The sequence below is a fragment of the Oncorhynchus clarkii genome, chromosome 5 (assembly GCF_045791955.1).
Source record: "Oncorhynchus clarkii lewisi isolate Uvic-CL-2024 chromosome 5, UVic_Ocla_1.0, whole genome shotgun sequence".
In the NCBI taxonomy this organism is placed as follows: Eukaryota; Metazoa; Chordata; class Actinopteri; order Salmoniformes; family Salmonidae; genus Oncorhynchus; species Oncorhynchus clarkii.
In genome coordinates, this window is record NC_092151.1 from 61,334,204 (window position 1) to 61,355,454 (window position 21,251).

General features: G+C 47.1%; 1 protein-coding gene across 3 annotated transcripts in view; it reads right to left on the minus strand.

Moving 5' to 3' along the window:
• Positions 1–3,682: 3,682 nt before the first annotated feature.
• The window catches only part of LOC139409149 (midnolin), a 31,032-nt gene continuing 13,463 nt past the window's right edge, over positions 3,683–21,251 (minus strand). For all 3 annotated transcript variants that reach the window (XM_071153915.1, XM_071153914.1, XM_071153913.1), the window contains 4 exons: positions 18,930–19,478; positions 16,771–16,909; positions 16,202–16,531; positions 3,683–7,297 (listed from right to left, as the gene is read on the minus strand). In XM_071153915.1, the coding sequence (XP_071010016.1) occupies positions 7,035–7,297; positions 16,202–16,531; positions 16,771–16,909; positions 18,930–19,478 (1,281 nt within the window). In that variant the 3' untranslated portion in view covers positions 3,683–7,034. The remainder of the gene's footprint in view (positions 7,298–16,201; positions 16,532–16,770; positions 16,910–18,929; positions 19,479–21,251) is intronic.

A 21,251-nucleotide genomic window follows, 5' to 3' on the forward strand; every position in this document is an offset into this window, starting at 1 on the left:
CTTTCTCACCACAGCTGCTAAAGGTCACCGGAGCAACAGTACGCGAAGCCCTGCTCTTTACTAGAAAGAAGAAGAGAAAGAAACGCCTCAAAAGACATAGTGTTGAGCACATGACAGCCACAGCAGAGGCCACTAGCTAATTCTGCTGTGAGCGACCACAAAGTCTTTAGCAGGTGGGGACTTGGATGTACTCGCAAAGACCAGAATGTCAAACCTAAATGTTAACCCAAATTATCAAAAGAAGCTCACCTTCACTTTGTGGTACTTTTGAACAATGCATAATTAACAAAAGGCCCCCACAGTATATTGCTCCTATGCAATTTTTAAAAGTGACAATGGCTCAATCCGGTCCTTCTCAGAAATGTTTGAGCTTTCCTTTATCTTTCTAACCAACCATGGACAGTTGACAGTTGACTAGCGGCCAGTACGTGGTTGTGTTAGTCAACATCCTGTTTACACTAGGTCTACTCTAACCATGACCCCTGTGTCTCTTCCCACTGGTCAGGAGGGCATGCGTTAAGGTCAGCTCTGAGGGGTCAATCTTCGTTGATGTGAATGGTCAGCTGCCGCAGCTGCCGCAGTTTCACTCACTCTCCATGTGATGTTCTGTGCAGCGCATCACGGACGAGTGCAGGAAGAGAGCCTGAACAGATATCAAAGCTCCCCTCAGCTCACGGCTGCATTAATATCCACCAGGTAATATTTCAAACATTCTTCTCTTTTAAGTGGGCAGGGGACAAACAAGAACTGGACAAAAGGAAACAGAGTCCCAGCAGCATCTGACAGAAGTCATGAGAACTACAGCTACACGCAAGAGCCTGGGGGGATATTAGTTCCCGCTCGAATGTTTGTTTGTGTCCAGGAGAGCGCTCTTTCAATGTGTTCAGTCCATTACCCAGACTCTGATTTCAGCCAGGACTTTGTGATCACAAGAGGTTGTTTTCTGATCGTGGACATGATTCTTATGCAACGCGATATTCACAGAGTTGTGTAACCATCGGACACAAAGGAAGACTTCGTAAACAGTTGAGTTGAATCAAATGATTTGAGTTATTATTCAAATGTATCCAACCATCTCAAAGAAAGCCTGGTTTCGCAACCAGAAAGTCCTCAACATTATGTAGAGGATGTAACCTAATGTCCTATCATTTCACACTTGAACAACAAAAGGGCATAGTTGTTTAGTGAGATGTCAAGGTTTTTCCGTTGGTGCGCACTTCTCTGTCACATGTCGGGGATACAGCTGAGGCGACTGAAATGAGACAACATGTGAAAACCCAAGAACAGAGCCTCTTGTATCCCAGAACCACAGGATTTTCAGTTTGTGGTGGCAGTTGTGGTCTCAGTGAACACAGACGGTCTTTCTATCTCTTCCCTCCTGCTCAGTTTCACTCTAGAGTAGAAACTCACACACTCACACGCAAACACACTCACAATCACGCGCTCACAGATAGTGACACCAGGCCTGCCGTCATCACTCACAGTGTGGAGGCAGAGAAGTTTATCAAGTCAGAGTAGAAAAAGAGGGCCTCTTCTGGGAAATTCGTCAACCCATGGTTGTAATATTACTGTGCACCCAGTGTGTGACCATAATAGTTCTCTCTCTCTCTCTGCTCTCTCTCTCTGCTCTCGCTCTGCTCTCGGTTCACACAGCAGGGTAATAGACAGCTACAGTGGCAAGGTGAATACACAAACAACAAAGACACAAAAGGTGCAGGGGGTGCAATTGGGTTTGCAATATTTTCAGCAAATGTATGTCAACATCTTTTTTTTCTCAGCTGTGTTTTTGTATAGGTTTCTTCTATCAGATCAAAAGCCAGAACAGACAGTTATGACAGTTATTGTAACAGGCAAACCTCATTTCTTACACACCTGCACCAAGGGATGTCTGTCTGTCTGCTAGGGGTTTGATCTTTCCAATTCTACTCTGCTGGATTACAATGTCGTCCGTACATTCTATTGTTTTCTGAGGAGTAACCAAATCAATAACTCCAGGGTAACCCAGGGTTCAATAATGTGTCTCCTTATATTTCTTCCCCAAATGGACTCGCATATCTATCATCGGAATAGTTACTTCCATGAATATGATAGAGGTTTCCCTCACAATATCTTCTAAACTCTATCCCTGCTCTCAGCTAAAAGGGTCCATCGAGAGTTTAGTTCTGGGAACTGATTCCTAAATCGAATGGCAGAGTTTGATCAATGGCTAATCTTTAGTTTCATCGATATTCTGCCTTTGTGTGGGATTCCTTATTAAAGTGGCATGTCAAGCATTTATTTCCTGCTGTAGGCTGTGTATATGCTTGTGTAGAGAAGGGCAGCGAGTGGGAGTGTTTGATTAGCTGCATCTATCATCACAGGGAAAGAAAGGGGTGAGGAGTTTCACCTCTACAGTCCTACTCCATAGCTATCTTCCATAGCCAAGGTCTAAACAAGGCTATACATCTGCTGGTTGGAGGTTGGCACAGATGGTATTTATTGCATTCTAATCGGATAACAAAAGCACCACGTTCTGATACCACGTCAGAGATAAAAGTGTGTGGATCATCCAAGGCCTAAATACTACGAAAGGAAAGACCACATATTTGGTCGAAGTGGATCATTAGTGATTGTTAAAAGACTCAGAACTTCCTAGGAAAATACAGCACTTTACCACTTAATGCTAAAATGAAACAAATTGCTTCTTCCTCCTAAATATCACCCTTATCTTCTTTTATGTACAGATGTAGGATCTTAATTTGATCACCCTTTGCAAATAAATTTGACATTTCAAAATTACATTTCCCTTAGAAAAAAATTATCACCCCGAGAAAAATGTCCATGAATTATAATCCACACAATAATTCACATTTACTGTTGCTGCAGAATTATTTCCCTGCCGTAGCAAACTGGATCAAATTAAGATCCTACATCTGTAATCCACAAACTTTAGTAGCTCTAAATTATTCTCTTCCTTTATTTAGCAGACCTCGTTACAAGATCACTATAGCAACACACCACTTTCAAAACAGCTTTTCCACCCACAGCTTTGCTGCTTTCCCCTGTAAATAACATCCATCCAGGGAACGTGATGCAGCATTAGCTTGACACATTCTGAGCAGCAATGCCTTGACATACAGTAGCTTGGTCCTTTCAAGTGCAAGTCTTTCAGGCATTTCCTCATATCCAAGACATGCTGTTCTGTTCTGTTCTGTTCTGAGCAGCATTCCTTCTCCAATCTGAGTGTGTGCTTCAGAACCTGACACTCTAACTGCAGGAATTAGAGAGCTAGCTCATTTCACATGAACTACTTGCTTACCAACTGCTCTGCACTACCATCTCTCTCTCCAATCTGTCACTTCGTTCTCTTTTCTCGACTTCCTCTCATCCTCCGCCCGGCTGGGGATAAGTGGGAGATCTCATCTGCCTTTTCTTGCTCTCTTCTATCATTCTCCCCGGTGGCAGAGTGAGCCAGCTGGTATACTAGCTCAAATCTTTGCCATTGTATATGATGGGTAAAGTAATACTTTATCAATGTACTTCCTAGCTCTTCTTCTTTTTCCTAATGTCACTCCTATCTGATTACCTTATGAAACAGACTTTCATATGAAACCCAACTCTTATTCGGTACATTTCACTCAATACTCAAAAGTCAATATTCTTCAATAGGGATTTGAACAACACTGACACAGACCATTGGGCGTACTCGTTTTGTTTTTTATTTATTACCTAAAAAAGAAAAATGTTCTATCACAAGTCACACTGAAATGTATTGCTTAAGAAAAAAATATATGTAGACATTTTTTAGTTTTTTAGGGGAAACATGATTTCCGTTATATTTCACCAAAAACAAAATAGGACATAGGCATTAGTCGTTTCTACGTCCCAACCACCTTCTCCCACTTAAAAAAATGCACAAAGAAATACAGAATTCACAGTTACCATTTTGGTTTCATAAATTAATACAGTCACACATGTGCTACACCGGTCTATAGCTAGAACATTGTAAATGGTATTCTTGACTCCTGTTATTATTTTTCAATGGTTGGCTACAAGAAAGAACAGGCAACTTAAATGATGTGATCAGAACTCCACCTACAAACTGTTTTGTAAATGCCCTCCCCACCCCCTCTTTTGTCCAATCATCTCATCCCATGTCATCATTTTATGTTTTTTTTTTGTTTTTTTTTCACACATAAGTGAGGCACACACAGAGTATAGTTCATACATATATCAAAAATCTAATTCAATTTAGGGGGGGGGGGTGAATTGTCCTTTGAAATGTCTTGTCCAAGGAGACAGGAAGTGCATGTCATGTGGTCTCACGTCCTCAGAAGACACCTGTCCAGTCAGAGTCAGGGCACTTTGTTGCCATAGTAGCACACTGCAGTCAAATCTTCCACCTCAGGTACTTTGTTTTGTCAATGTTGGTGGGCAGGACAGAGCGGGGTGTTCAGACAAAGAAGACAGACAAACATAGCAACACAATGGAGAGAAAATGGGAAGACCGATTGAGGAACAAACACAGATTACAAACACATCGATATTAATTCACTCAACGTGCTTACCCCTAAAAACTACAGCTCCCATGTGGTTACAGCCTTTTATATTAATTCATGAATTCATCAATGGAAATAATTTGTTCATCTTATATCTGACCCACACTGCAAGGGCAACGTTTTAAGGCACAGAAGCCTTGACATAATAGAGACTCCACCTGCTAAAAGCACAAACAAGAGATGCCCGAATCCTCAGTGACAATGGCGTCTTCACAAAACACAGATAAAGAAACAAACACACGTCCCCACCGTGTCCCCCAGTCCCCTCGTGTCTCGTTTAGTGAAAGGTAAGGCCACTGACAAAAAGACAAGGTTTACCAAACAGGTAATCTCCCACTGAAAACTCTGTGAGTGCAATCAAGGTAGGGTAGGGTCAGACATTGTGTTTTACATAGAAGTTGGGGTTCTGTGACGATGCGTACTCTGGTCCAATGGTTTCCCCTGTTAGTTAGTCCCAAACATGCACCTTGTTGAACACTATGTTATTGAGTTAGGCTGAGAGGACTAAGGGCTGGTTGCTGCCTGGGTCCTTGTCTCCATGTTGAGGAGAACGGTGTTGGTTGAACCAGCGTTTAGGGAGAAAAGTCAATTGCTCTTTGCTCATGATCATCACTGTCCAGGGAATGTTCAGTTCAAAATGAGCAAGATATGAGTCCATTCTTACTTCATCTGCGTTGGTTTGCTTTGAGAATACTTGGAGCAGGACAGTGTTGCTGTTCTATGGAAACAATAACCTAATCAACAAAAGCGGCTAAGCATTATTTCTCCACAAATTCTCCAAAGCACCAGTTTCATGTATATATTTTTTCTTCCAACAATAAAAAAGTCAGGATAATTCACACTTTTTGCATGCAAAGAAAAGTCACTTTTCCCCCGTCTATCAAAGTCCCATGTAGCAGCAAATCTCTTAGTAAGTCTGTAAATGGCCTAATCTGATATGTGAGGGAATCCATTGGTGGAGGCACTGGTTGATGAAACTGGAGACAGGTTCCCTGCTTGGGATTTCTTAGCTTTCTTCCACCTCTCTTTTCCATTACTAGAAAGTAGCTTGACATAATCAACATTTTCTAACAGACGCCTTGGTTAAAGTGGGATGTTGGTTCAAAAAGGAATACATGGGAAAGATATCTAGAGCGTCTGAATGGCGAGAAACGGAGAGTATTCTCTGTACTGAACCTCCATTGTTTGAGTGACGAGAGGGGTGAATCAGCCATCTTCACTGTCACACACAAACACCCATACGCACACGCTTATAAACCCCTGCTAAATATCATACAAATGTGAGATCCCCACCTATATTTGAAATAGGCTTGTAGTTGGGTTCAATGGGATTTTGATCCATTATTTGTTTGTGGCTATATGACCCTAATGAGTGAATGAGCTGATGAATGATTGAATAAATATGTTTGTTAGCTATCAATTTAATGAATGGCTTGACCCAAGCCATACTTGGCTACTGTTTTTTGAAAACAGCAGATACAAAGTGAAATAAAAATAGATTTGTTTCCATATACATTTTTTAATCATGATTTTAAAATCTTCTGAAGCACTCCATTAATATTTATTTATTTTATTCATTAATTCATTCCTATTAATACCCTACTGTATGTTACTGAGGTTGCTGTTTATGTAATAGTCAAAACTTTAGTCAAAACCCCATTTCCAATGAGTCATTGCTCCTCATATCCCAGTTCCTGCACACTCTGACCTGCTGTTCCAAAATCATGAAAAATGTGCAAATCAACGACTACTTTTAAAATTGTTTATGAAAACCTGAATGCTTTTTGAACAATGCTACATATTTGTTTAGAAAAAATAAAATAATATTATGTTTCAAAATGGAAATAAAAAGATAACCCAATAGGTAAAAAGTCGACTCTGGTCGGTGAAGTGGAGACCTGGAATGCCCATTAGAGTAGTCCAGGGATGGCTCTGGGGCCAGGGGTTGTCTGTCTGTCTGTTTGTCCTGTGTGTAGTTACACCACGGCCCCAGCCACCGACAATCCTGCTCAGAAGTCCAGTGTGAATCTCTCTCCAGAGTTCTCCTTGTAAAACTAAAACAGAAAAACAGAACAAAAAGACCAAAACACCACCACCCCCATCCAAGTCTGCTATGCTCAGTTCAGTTTTAGTTGTTCCTCATAGGAAGTACATATTTTTGCAGTCCGTATGCATAACGTAGTCTTGTAAGTCCATACATATCCGTTCCCAGTCCAAACGTCAAAAATCTTTTGTTGTTTTTGTTGTCTATTTCTAATGGTAGGAGGCTGTTGAGGACATGATAAGATGAAAGACAACAGGGAGCCTTTTGGTGTGATAGTTCGTTGTCCCAGCGAGAGAAGAGGATGACTAGGTTTCTTCCCTCTCTCTGTTTTTCATGCTCCACACTCGGCTCCAGCTTGTTTTCCATACCTCTGAAACCATCCCCAACTTCCTTAACCCGAGTCCTCTGCTGCCTCTTCATTATCCAGCCAATCAGCATCCTCGTCTTTGTCATTAAGCCATGACGAACTCAGTCTTCATGTCGGCCTTGACGTCGGGCTTCCACACCGAGTCATCGAAGTCGAGGTCCATGGATCCCTCGCTGGACGTGCTGCTGTTGCTGTTGCTGCGTCCCGCCTTGCGGTTGGGCAGCCAGTGGTAGGGCGCTCTGGAGTCCCGCCTCGCCTTCCGGCGCAGGCGCTTCTGCTGCATCAGGAGCTGTAGACGCTCCACCTTGCAGCGTGTCGCACGGTTCTCTGTCTGACGCACACGGTCACCTGGAGGGAGGAGAGGAAAACAGAAGGTCAAGCATTTTTCAAACAGTCAGATTTTTCCATGACCTTTTGATACACCCTGCTTTGCAAGACGTACAGAGCACAGTCCAACAGAGCACAGTCCAACAGAGCACAGTCCAACAGAGCACAGTTCAACAGAGCACAGTTCAACAGAGCACAGTTCAACAAATAAAAAATGAATAAAACATATGTAGGTTCTTAGAGGAGAGTGTATTTTTGAGGGAACAGAGTGTTGTGTTCAGTGTGCGTTCAGTGTGCATTCAGTGTGTGTTCAGTGTTGTCTAAGGCCAGGAAGAGGACAAAAAAACATAGGCTGGTTTGGTAATGATGCTGGGGTGCAGACAGAGAGAGAGAAACAGACATGCTGCTGTGATCATTCTGTAGACTCTGAGACACACACACAGACACAGACACAGACACACACACACACACACACACACACATGCACACACACACGCACACGCACACACACACGCACACGCACACGCACACTTTTGTTCGTGTCTGGGGTGTGTAATGAAATGCCCCACTGTGAAATATTAGCCATGTGTCCTTCTTCTCAAACCCTTATCACTGTTTGGGAGAACTGGGACAGTCTCCCTGAGATTGCACAATCACTGAGAGAACACACACTCACTACTGCACGTACACTCTAATTTCTTCCTATCATATGCAGTCACATAACTACGGCTGGCATCCCAAATGAGTGTCTTTGTCAGAGCTGTGCGACTAAGTGCATTTCTGGCTGTTGATGTGCCTATAGCAGAGGCTGATCTCTAGGGAAAGGCCTTCGGTTCCATTGTGAATGCCTGCCCACACCACCCAACTCAGCCTTCATTTAATTTAGAAATACATTCAGGAGCTGGAGAGGAAGGGACGGCAACCACAATCAATTAGCTAGCTCCATTAGTATCTGTCTCAGAATGAAATAATTAAATAATGGTCTAGAATGCCAATAACCCAAAGCACAGCCCATCTCTCCCTCTTTCTCGAAAACATACACACACACACACACACACACACACACACACACACACACGGACAAACACACAAAACGCATGTGCACACATGCAAGGACACCCTCGGCCACACTGAGGCACACACACTTACACACCTCGCACACCAAACACACAAGCACGTACACACTGACACACAAACACACACGGCAGCCGCAGCAGAAGCAGTAGCTTTAAACATGGATCGATGGCAAATGAAAAAGACCTATTGATTAAACTTTAGCTCCAGTGCAGCCATCCATCTCCAGCCGAGGACACTGCTATTGGCTTTCAATAGAAAATGCAAGCGAATGGAAATGGTAAGCGAAGAGAGACTGGGATTTTTTCTTTTCCCCCCTCTACTCCTTCTTTATGACTGCAGTTTCCTGCTTCCAGCTCATTGACCCAGCATCCCCCTCGACCCCCCACTGCCTCCCCCTACCCCTCTACCCCCCCCCCCCCCTCCCCTCCATGGGCCAGTGTCCCCAGAGAGGGCTAGGTGGGGTGGAGGGGAGGGGCGCGGGCTGTGGAATTTCGCCCTACGGGTGATGGGGAAGGGAATGGGGTAGGTGGACGTTTTTTTCAAATCGATTGTTCCTTCCCTCCTCCTCCTCCTCCTCCTCCTCTTCCCCCATCGGAATGAATTCCAGACTCTGTGTGGGCTTAATTTACCTCTTCCCTTCATTTGCTTATCGGATTGAGCAGAGTGATTCTCTGGCTATAAATATTCACTAGTCCTGGCAGTGCATACTAACTAACTGCATTAAACAGAACAAGGACTGGGCTATTCAGCACATGTTATTCAATGTTTTCCACACTAGATAAGAGTGTCGTATACCATAGGACTATATCTCCTGCCTAGTGCATAAGGGTAACAAGGGGGTTCTTGTGCATTAGGGGCATTGTTCAGCTGCCTGCATGCAACGGCTATACATTCTGCCAGGGGCTTTGTTCCCCCTGCGCGCCCCCCTCCTCTCCCCTCCTGTCGTCTCTTACACAGGAAAGAAACCCCTCTATGTTCGCTCTCTCTCTTTCTATGAGAGAAAGGGGATTTCTCTCTCCTTCCGCTGCCCTTTATGTATCTCTCTCTGCCTCTCTCTCGCTCGCTCTACATCTCTCTCCCTCTCTCTCTAGTCTAAAGCCACAGACAAGCGTGGGGTTGTCTCAAACAAGCGTGGGGTTGTCTCCTGCACCTAAAAGCTGGTCAGGCGGGGGTCACACAGCTCAAGCCCGACTGAATGAGGAAGGACTGGAGCCTGGGGCATGGCCTCATTATAGGACACACACACAAACAAATACACACACACACACACAAACACAGTCAGACCCGCATGCCCTACAATGTGCCCATGCAGTTACACAAACTCCGGAGGTTCTTTACAAGTCATCAGACACACAACCTCTCTGTCTCAACACTTTAATACTGTGTAAAGACTACAGCCATTTTCCCTGCTTTTAAATGTCAAGAATATGTGAGTTTGGCTGCCGCACGCACTGACTTTAACCCAGTCTCACCCACACGTTAACACACAGACACTCGCGCTGGGCAGTGTGGTGTGGGGTCCTGAATGCATTCCCGGTGCAGCCATTCGTCCGGCCTTTGGCTTGGCTGGACCCCTGGGAATGTTTTTGAGGCAGGACCTAACCTATGTGTGTGTGTGTGTGTGTGTGTGTGTGTTTGGCTAGTCATTAACCACACAACACCACCATTATTAGAGCATACACACACACGCACACGTGCACACCGGCCTGCTTGTATAGATGCTGGAGCTGACGTGAGCAGTAGAACTGGAAGGAGACCAGACCACTGTGACTGACCCAAACTTGACTATGTACAGAGTCAGTGAGCATAGCCTTGCTATTGAGAAAGACTGCCGTAGGCAGATCTGGCTCTCAAGAGAAGACAGGCTATGTGCACACTGCCCACAAAATGAGGTGGAAACTGAGCTGCACTTCCTAACCTCCTGCCAAATGTATGACCATATTAGAGACACATATTTCCCTCAGATTACACAGATCCACAAAAAAATCTAAAACAAACCCAATATTGATAAACTCCCATATCTACTGGGTGAAATTCCAGTGTGCCATCACAGCAGCAAGATTTGTGACCTGTTGCCACGAGAAAAGGGCAACCAGTGAAGAACAAACACCATTGTAAATACAACCCCTGTTTATGTTTATTTTCCCTTTTGTACTTTAACTATTTGCACATCGTTACAACACTGTATGTAGACATAATATGACGTTTGAAATGTCTTTAATCTTTTGGAACTTTTGTGAGTGTAATGTTTACTGTTAATTTTATTGTTTATTTCACTTTTGTTTATTATCTACTTCACTTGCTTTGGCAATGTTAACATATGCCCATGCCAATAAAGACCTTGAATTGAATTGAAATTGAATTGAGTTGAATTGATAGAAAGATAGAGGTGGATGGGAGGAAGGAAACAAGGACAAACACACCAGCAGGGAGAATCACATCTTCCTTCCTGTTTCTCTGTGACCTAACACTGCTCTCTGACGCACTATGCACAGAGAAAGAAGGAAGTAACAGCACATATTTTCTTGGGAATCACCAGAAGCAAATATTAGGTAAGGGACAGGTCAGGGGCAGAGAGAACAAGGAATACACAACAGAGGGCAGTCCCTCCCTCCCTCTCTTTCTCCCTCCCTCTCTTTCTTCCACCCTCCCTCTTTCCATGTACTCTCTCTCCCTCTCTGGTCACGCAACCCTCCTGCACCCTGTGCTGCTCCTCCATCAGCACTGTATTGTCTGTACCCGTCCTCCCCTGGAGCGGAGCTGTGTGTATGTGTCCTCAGTAGACACTCAGGGCTTTCACAGGCCCAGTTAAAGCCTACAGAGACTAAAGGCATTGACAGGAGTAAACCATAGACACAGAGCCGTAGCTGACTGAGCCATGAGGACAAAACCCTCTCCAACTCCCCCCCTGCTGTGCAGCTGCTCAGGGCAGACCAATGAGAACCACGTACACCTGGCCCCACACTCCTCCCTTTACCATCCATCCCTCTCTCTCTACCTCCCCCACCCCCCTCTCGCTCTCTCTCTCTGCACCTTCTCCTGTCTTCTCATCTCACCCTGTGTGGACCAACCCCAAGAAACCAGAGGGAGGGGTGTGAGGTTGTTAGCGTGTGTGTATAGGGTGAGCATATGGAGATTATTCCAAAAACCCATGTGGAATCCCTGAACTCCACCCAGCAGAAAAACAACCGGAGAGGCTCCCCCTACCCCTCACCCTCCACTGTGCCAGAAAATGACTGTAAACACCCCACTATCACACAAGCTATTTTACATACAGTACTGCATGCAGGTTGGGGGTGGGATAGTATTTCAGCTGGACATAGTAGCTACTGACCACCATGTTGCAAGGCAGAGAGACGAGAGGGGGAGAGATAAAGAGGCTGATCTATGAATAATCAATTACATTCTAGAGCCTGGCCAAAGAGGGAGGGAACGAGGGCGGCAGAGAAGGAGGAGGGCTGCGTAGGAAGGATGCAGAAGAGATTAAAGGAGCTTCTCCTCTATTGATCCCTTAAAGATTCCGCTTCATTAACAGTTGTCCAAGTGTTGTTGTTTGTTGTTGTTTGTTTGTTTGCCTTGATAATTCTTGTGATCTCACAGAAGGAGAGCTGTGTTTTCTGAGCATCAGGGGATCAGGCGGAGTGGGTGAGGGCTCAAACTACAGTGAAAACAACCTGGGTTTAATTACAGGAAAACCGTGCTTTTTAAGGTCTTCCAGTACATCCCACCGAAATCGGCAGTAGCTGAAGGGGGCTTGATACTTGTCCTCCATTTGTATGCAGTGGAATGGAGCCCCACCTATTCCAGAGTCAATCAAACGTAATTTTACGTAACACTGAAAAAAACACTGTGTTCATACAGGCCTACTTCTCTGAGTAAAGCATGACACAGAGCCAACCCCCTGAGGCCTTGCAGTTTCCCCGTGCTCCACTACTCTCCTAATCCCTGTGGCATCCATAAATCACTGCAGCTACAGGCCCATCATCCAACACAGCCACATGTCATTCCTGGTTGGCCTGGGCCCTGGGCCAGCAGCAGAGCAGAGAACAGCCCAGAGGGTAAACACAGGCCTGGGAAACATAGACAGCACACAGCCCTGCCTTTGTCCTGCCATCCATCCTAACCATCTGGAGCCCAGGGAAGAAGACAGAGAGAGAGGAGAGGTAGAAAGGCAACCCAATGGAAAAGAAGGGGCCAAACTGAAGGAGTCAGACCAGTCAAAGGGAGCGAACGAACATTCCCGTTTTGACAGGCGTTGAAAGGGCATCGACAACCCTGCAGGGGAATGAGGTCTTAAATGACTTTTAGACGCAATTTACATTTCTTCCCCCCCCCCCCCCCCGCTATCTCTTGTCATTCGACAATGAAAGGGCACCTGACGCGGTTGGTTGGCTGTCGTTGCTATAGGTCGAGACAGATAGGCTGGGGGTTAGATGGCTCGGTTACTGCTGCTCAGCAGTGTGTGTGTCATTGGCCGCCGGGTGGCTGCTTACATGCTTGCTGACAGGCGGGTGATAAATTATGTACAGTGGCCTGCTGTCCTGGCCTGGTGTCCTAGCCTAGTGTCCTAGCCTAGTGTCCTAGCCTAGTGTCCTAGCCTAGTGTCCTAGCCTGGTGTCCTAGCCTGGTGTCCTAGCCTGGTGTCCTAGCCTGGTGTCCTAGCCTGGTGTCCTAGCCTGGTGTCCTAGCCTTGGTGTCCTAGCCTTGGTGGGTCAACCACGCTGAAGCACGACAGACAGGGAGAGCAGGGTGAGGGATCAGGACACCTGTCAGACTGAATCTGACACACACAGGTCAGAAATGAGGAGAAGAGACATAGTCCAGAGACGAAGTGAGGACTGAGACAGAGGTTAAAGAGAAGGGGAGGACCATATGAAGGGCTGCCACATTAGAACAGAGTTAGGTGTTCAGAATTAGCCATGTTGACAACTCTAACGTGAGGCAGAGCGTTAACATTTTAACAGAAATTAGTCTTCCAGTAGAATGCACCCACCGCAAAGGTAATTCGCTCTGGGCTGGATTAAACGAGCTGGGAGAGGAATTTAACCATTCCCACCCAATCCAGCTTCTCTCTCTCTCTCTCTCTCTCTCTCTCTCTCTCTCTCTCTCTCTCTCTCTCTCTCTCTCTCTCTCTCTCGCTCTCTCTCTCTCTCTCTGTGTGCATACACCGCTCCACCCTGCCTCCCGCAGCCAGAGCCTGAACTAGACTAACCTGACCTGACAGATACTGAGTAGATTGGTGGGAGGAAGAGACAGGAGGGGGAGGAGAGGATATCTACCCCTCCTTTCCTTCTTTCGGGACTCATTTTGTTCATTTTTGTCCTCTCTGTTGAACCAAGCAGCTGCAGTGGGAGTGGGTCTTAAAGCTAGGTCTAATCCTAAAGCATGGAGAGCTCTCTCACTCCCTCTTTTCCTCACAATTTCTCTTTCCTTCTCTACTTCTCACTCGCTCAGCCCTACAATGGCGCAGCCTGGTTCCCTGGGGAAGGGGGGGGGGGGGGGGGTCCCACTGAGCAAAGGAATTCAGCTAACAATTAGCCTAACACCCCCTTCTTAAGCCCTGCCCTCAGACAAAAAGCATTGGCCCCTGGGCCTAACAAAGCTCTGCACTCAGCAGTCACCACCACCACCACAACCAGCCACGCTGCCACATCACAACCAAAACCAAACTAATCTAGCTAGCTCACTAGGCTGACTTGTCCTGCTATCTCCGATGGCTCGAAGCTCTTTCTTCACCGCCGCCTCCTACCTTCTCCTCCCCTCTCTCCACATGAACTTGCAGTGGAAAGGGTAAAGGCTCTCCGGAGATAGCAGCGCTATGTGACATTTTTATGAGGCTGTCTCAACCTGAGGTAATGTAACACAGACAGCAGACTGGGAAGGCACTAAGCAGTAAGCATAGGTTATTCCTGTAGGCCAATGGAAGCGGGTTTCTGCGAAGAGTTAAGCTGTCAAGTCTTTCACCAGGTGTCGGCTGATAAGAACGTCGTCTCAGGGTTTTACCGGAACACTTAGTCACCTGCCTTCTATAATGTTCCTCGCCAAGCATTCCACAGTCACACAGCCAGCCAACCAGACAGACAGCTTCCGTCCATACAGAAAAGCCCCAACTCATTAATTGGTAAGGAAGTTCGGCCGGTTGCCGGTCTGACTCGAAAGGCATTTATTTTGCCTGTCTGTTTTTCCTGTGACGGCACAAATGAATCTGTGGGCAGTTAGCAGACGGCCGGATATAAAAACAATGTTATGAATGGAGGCTTAGTGTGTATGTTGTTTTTTCATCCTCCCGCTGCGTTCCAAACACAATGCACATTCTTTCAGAGCTCACATTTCTGTATAAATCTATCTATTTAAAGTCTGAGTGGACACAGGCGACCATTGATGGTGAGCAGGCTTGGAAGAGACCAGAGAGAGATGGCTTTTACAGATGAGGCTAGTTTTGGACAGCGACGGAGGAAGCAGTGGGACGGTCCATTGACGGGAGAGACGGGGGGAGAATGGGACAAAGAAAGAGAGAATTAAAGCAGGGGATGACGGCTGAGTGGAGGAATGGGAGGAACGAGGGAAAGGGGCTTCCTGGGTTAAGAAAATAAGCTCTTATTATTTCAACTGTGCAGAACTTATTTTAAAAGGGCTCACTGGATACTGCAGTCCCCTGGACGTTGGGTGAACTTTTGGTCCATGCTTCGATGAAGTGCTCCATTCTATCGCAATGCCAAGTTTCAATACATGTGCTGATATCAGCCTTCGTCTACCATGGACAATGGAATTCATGTTTTTATTTCAAACAAAGAGGCCACATAAAACTTTAATCAGGGCCATTCAGAGATGCAACAAGAGCAGCTCATGGAAGAAAAGTTCAATTTCCTCTGGCAAGGTTTAAAAAAGCAGAGTGGGGACAATGTGTTTCCGCACAACGACTACCTGACACACGCCTGTGAATGTTATCTGTGGTGAGGATCTGTCCTAGCCTCTGTGTGGATGGGCAGTAATCCCTAGTCCAGCCCTCCGAGGGGTAAACCTATCCCCTCAGCACAGAGACAAAGACAAAGACAGGTCTACTTCTGCTGCTGCTGCTGCTGCTGCCTGACAATCTGAGCCTTATGGAATAAGGCTAGAGCAGAGCTGCATGGAGGGCCCAAATTCTCCCTCTCCTCCCCCTCATACTCCTCTCCTCCACCCTTCCAACCCCCACAAGAACCTCTCTGCCAACCTCTGTATTCCCTTTCTTTCTCTTTCCTTTTGAGCAAGGATATTGTCTTTTCGAGTGCGGCAACAAATGTGGGGATAATAAGTATTTTTTTTATTTTTTACCTTTATTTAGCTGGGCAAGTCAGTTACGAACAAATTCTTATTTACAATGGCGGCCTACCAGGGAACTGTGGGTTAACTGCCTTGTTCAGGGGCAGAACGACAGATTTATACCTTGTCAGCTCGGGGATTCAATCTAAGAACCTTTCGGTTACTGGCCCAACGCTCTAACCACTAGGCTACCTGCCGCCCCAAACAGTATTTGTTAAACAGTATTTTATAGAAACACAACGGCAGAAACAAAGTTGCTGATGAATCCTCTTCTTTACAATAGACCAGCGGCTCATCTAAATTCAAGCTCTTGACGACAGTCGTTTCAATCACTCTCATCCACAACAACTGCAGCAACATCTGTTGCTCTGCTGCACGGGGGCTCAAATACAGTGAAGGGCCTTCACTGTGTGTGTGTGTGTGTGTGTGTGTGTGTGTGTGTGTGTGTGTGTGTGTGTGTGTGTGTGTGTGTGTGTGTGTGTGTGTGTGTGTGTGTGTGTGTGTGTGCGTGAGTGAGTGAGTGAGTGAGTGGATATCACTACTCACCAGGGGGCTTGCACATGCGGATCTGGCTCTGACACTGCACCAGCGGGTGGAGGGGGGGTGAGATGGGGCTGCTGGCAGGCACCGAGGTAGCTTTGGCAGAGATGCCGGCAATGCCAGGGGTGGTGGCTGGGGGTGAGGGAGGGGGTGAAGGCGATGGGGAGGCAGGCGAGGGCGAGCCACACTGCGTCTGGTAGCGGAGCTGGGTGAGGGAGGGGGGCACGCCCTGGTAGTGGCGCGTGGCACTCAGGAGGTCGTTGAGGATCTGCAGGATGGTGCCGATGTCTCGCCTGGGCCGCCCGGTGCCATCCTGACAGTTAGGATGCAAAGTGCCTAAGGGAGGGAAGGAGGGAGGGGAGAGAGAGAGAGAGAGAGAGAGAGAGAGAGAGAAAGAGAGAGAGACAGAGAGAGAGAGAGTGTTACAACGCCACTTAGCTCCAGTCTAACCACATGTCACATCCCCAGACCAAGCCCAGTAAGACACAGTAGTAATCTGCGCCACTGAGAGTGCTAAGCCATAGTCTGAGAGTTAGTGCCTTAGTCTTAGTGTAATGCTATTAGGCCTCACTCACCTGAAAAAGTCCCTGAGAAGACCCCAGGAGCGTGGTTGACGAAGCTTTCGATAATGGCACCTGGTTTGCGGGAGGAAGAGGAGGAGGAGCGTGCTGAAGCGCTGGTGCCGTTACTGGGGCTCTTAGCACTGCAGTTCGCCTGTGGAGGAGAGGAGACAGTCAAACACTAGAGACAAACCTTCAACACACCAACACTTTGCCTTCAGTAAGTGGTAATAAATATAAATCCACTCGACAACAATTGTGATTAGTTCAATTATGACCATAAGATGTATGTATGTAATACGGGTCATATAAAACATGCTACTGAAATAGAAAAGTTTATCACAGTTTATCTTATTGAGATGATGAGGCAGTGACGTGAAACTCGTAACAGCCATGTCGTGACAGCCATGTCGTGACAGCCATGTCGTGACAGCCATGTCGTGACAGCCATGTCGTAACAGCCATGTCGTGACAGCCATGTCGTGACATGGACCCTAATATTAACCATGTTGGTCCACGTATAGGGACACATTATGCGCTGAATAAACCTGAGCTGTGTCCTGAGAGCTCCTGTTACTGTCCCTGACATCAGACCCCATCCCTGATCTTGTATTTGCCCTTTCTCTGCTCTGTGAACTGTGAAAGTAAAACTGTGAAAGTGAAAGTCTAACCCACAGGAGGAGGAGGAGGAGGAAGAGCTAAGAGGGAGAGGAAGGGAGACGTTTCAGAGTGAAGAAGAAAAATGATTGTTTCCTTTATTCACTGTTCTATGTGGCCTCTCAAACTAAACTACACTAACCCACATCTGGTTTTGTTTCTGAAAACTCACAGAGTTGAATTTGGGCGAAAAAAGAAAAAAAAAACAAGTTGGTGGAAATCAACTGCCATTAACAGACAGATAGATAGCCTAGCCCCAGGCTGCCATTAACAGACAGATGGATAGCCTAGCTCCAGGCTGCCATTAACAGACAGATGGATAGCCTAGCCCCAGGCTGCCATTAACAGACAGATAGATAGCCTAGCCCCAGGCTGCTATTAACAGACAGATAGATAGCCTAGCTCCAGGCTGCCATTAAAAGACAGATAGATAGCCTAGCCCCAGGCTGCTATTAACAGACAGATAGTTAGCCTAGCTCCAGGCTGCTATTAACAGACAGATAGATAGCCTAGCTCCAGGCTGCTATTAACAGACAGATAGATAGCCTCGCTCCAGGCTGCCATTAACAGACAGATAGATAGCCTCGCTCAAGGCTGCCGTTAACAGACAGATAGATAGCCTCGCTCCAGGCTGCCATTAACAGACAGATAGATAGCCTAGCTCCAGGCTGCCATTAACAGACAGATGGATAGCCTAGCTCCAGGCTGCCATTAACAGACAGATGGATAGCCTAGCTCCAGGCTGCCATTAACAGACAGATAGATAGCCTAGCTCAAGGCTGCCGTTAACAGACAGATAGATAGCCTAGCTCCAGGCTGCCATTAACAGACAGATAGATAGCCTAGCTCCAGGCTGCCATTAACAGACAGATGGATAGCCTAGCTCCAGGCTGCCATTAACAGACAGATGGATAGCCTAGCTCCAGGCTGCCATTAACAGACAGATAGCCTAGCTCCAGGCTGCCATTAACAGACAGATAGATAGCCTAGCTCCAGGCTGCCATTAAAAGACAGATAGATAGCCTAGCTCCAGGCTGCCATTAACAGACAGATAGATAGCCTAGCTCCAGGCTGCTATTAAAAGACAGATAGATAGCCTAGATCCAGGCTGCCATTAACAGACAGATAGATAGCCTAGATCCAGGCTGCCATTAAAAGACAGATAGATAGCCTAGCTCCAGGCTGCCATTAAAAGACAGATAGATAGCATAGCTCAAGGCTGCCGTTAACAGACAGATAGATAACCTAGATCCAGGCTGCCATTAAAAGACAGATAGATAGCCTAGCTCCAGGCTGCAGTGAGAGAGGCCTGCTTACCAGCGAGGGGGCTGATGATCAACAAGACAACAACCTACGCAGACTAACTCATTAACTCCTCTCTCTTCCTTCAGTCTCTATCTTTCATCCTTTCATCTTTCCTGCTGTGTTCTGGCCCTCCTTTGTGTAACCGTGGTACGCTGTGAGTAATACAGCATTAAGAAAGCAGTGGTAGGTTGATTGGTAGGTAAGGGTCTTACCTCAGGGCAGGGGACTGCAGTGGGGGTGCTTTGAGGGACGGAGCCAGAGCTGGGGCTGGGTCGGCCTGGGAAGGGCTGGTGGGAGTGACTAAACATACTGCCGGGCAGCTGGGAGGGACGAGGAGCAGGAGGGGTGTTGCAGTGACTTGAAGAGAGGGAAGAGGAGGAGGGGTACATGGGAGGAGAGGGCTGGTGTGAGGGGGCAGGGGGGAAGGCTGCTGAGCTGGTGGAGGGCGGTGGCACTGGATGGGGCCGGGACAGGTGGGGGTGAGGATGGGAGTGGGATTGGGGGTGGGGATGTGGATGGGGGTGAGGGTGGTGGTGGTGCGGGGTGGGGACGCGGGGGTGATGCCCGCTGGTGGACCCTCCAGATGCTCCTGTGGACTGTCCCATGGTGCCCTCTGCGCCCCCACGGGCAATGAGATGCCTGTGCTGTAACTGCTGCCCTCCAGACTGCTGGGCTGCCAACTGCAGCTGAACGAACATCATGTGATCACCCACTCGCAGCGCCAGGGTCAGAGGAGAGCGGCCAGACAGGAAGTCACTGACCTGGAGACAGGAAGAAGAGAAGAGAGTTGAGTCACCTACCAAAAACATTATACATCGAATGCTAATGCAACGTACAGTACATTAATGCATACTAACTAAATATATACCAGTATACCACATATAGGTAGGTACATGTGCACACCAACTGACAAAAGAGAAGGTCTGTTAGCTCTTTATCATTTTTTTCGAGGCTTGGGGCTTTGTTAATGAGTTTAACAAAAGCACATGTATGGATATGTGAACAGAGAGACATAACAGTACATTGAGCTGCATTGAATTCCCCCTCAGAGAGGCTGGTGAAGCAGATACAACACACTATCCCATCCTGTAATTAATCACTGCCCTGAACACTGAAACACTGGGCTATTTACATTTGCTGGGTGGATGAAGGGAGCCTTTGGAAAACACACACGGACGGACGGACGCAGACACACACACACACGCATGCCCCCCCCCTAACACACACACTCTGACCCTCCCACACACTCCTGTTCCAACTATCACTATAATCCAGAGTCTGAACATCGTTACCATTCACCAGACATACAAAGGCCACCCTTCCGTCTGGCCCCGGGCCTGAAAATTCAGACCTTCGATAGAGGAAGTCAGACCCACCCGCCCCGCAGCTCATAATACCCGATTGTTCGGGGGTCCACGGCGGATCTGGAAGGGCTGCCCATCTAAGGAGCGCCGAGAACGGGCCCCGGAGCCAAGCATGGAGGCACTGACCCACTCACTCCAGGACACACACCACAGAGAGACGTGTCACCACTTGGCCTGGAGGACACATTCGTCCCACACTGCTCCAACAATCTCCATGGTGTCTCACCCTCCCACACCCCAGGGCCTTGTTACTGCTCTGGCCACTCATGGGGGGTTATGGTGGTGGTGAAGGGAGAGCATTGACGGGTCAGAGAGCTCCACTCACCACGCAGTACACTGAGGAAATGACGTCTCAGGTTCTCCCAAATAGAAACAAGAGTACAAGAGGCTATCAGGACAATGTGACACTTAGGTTCTGAAAAACTTCAATGCCCTGTGTGCATTCCTAAGAGAAAGAGGGAGGGAGAGAGAGAGAGAGAGAGAGACAGAGGACAGAGAACAGAGGGAGCGCTCCCTCCAGACCCATAAGCCTTTGGGGTGTGCTTGTGTGTGCTGACCTGTTTTTAACCCTCTGAATCACCAGGCTCTGCCCTCCATCATTTTCCCCTCTTTCTTTTGCTTATTTATTTTTCTATCGACCGCCGGCTCTCTGCAGCCACGGTGACCTTTGCACGTTGGTATTGACACACATTGGAAGAGAGGGGCGAGGGAGGGGGGCGGAGGCAGGACGAAGGGGATGGGGGGACGTCACCCAACACAACACCTCTTTCTCTCAGCATCTCACAATTAAGCAAAACGACTATTGAACTGGCATAGGAATATGAACCCAAGATTATTCACAAGTCCTAATCACATGCCATGTTAACACAGTGACTGACTATGATGGTGATGACGACTAAAATAAATACAAGCACTGAACCATTGTGGTGCTGTTCTTAGTAAGGGCAAGCACAGGAACAGAGGTGAGACGGTTCTAGGAAACTCCTCACACAAAGGTCACCTGTTAGTCAACCAAGGGGGACAGGCGAAAAGAGAGAGGGAAGAAAGGAGAGCGGAATCGAACGGCAGGAGGGGTAGTTGATTGTGTCCCTCACTGACAGCTGTCAGGAGAATGACTAGGCAGTTTGCAAAACCCTGTCACACACACAAAAGAGAACAACACACATACAC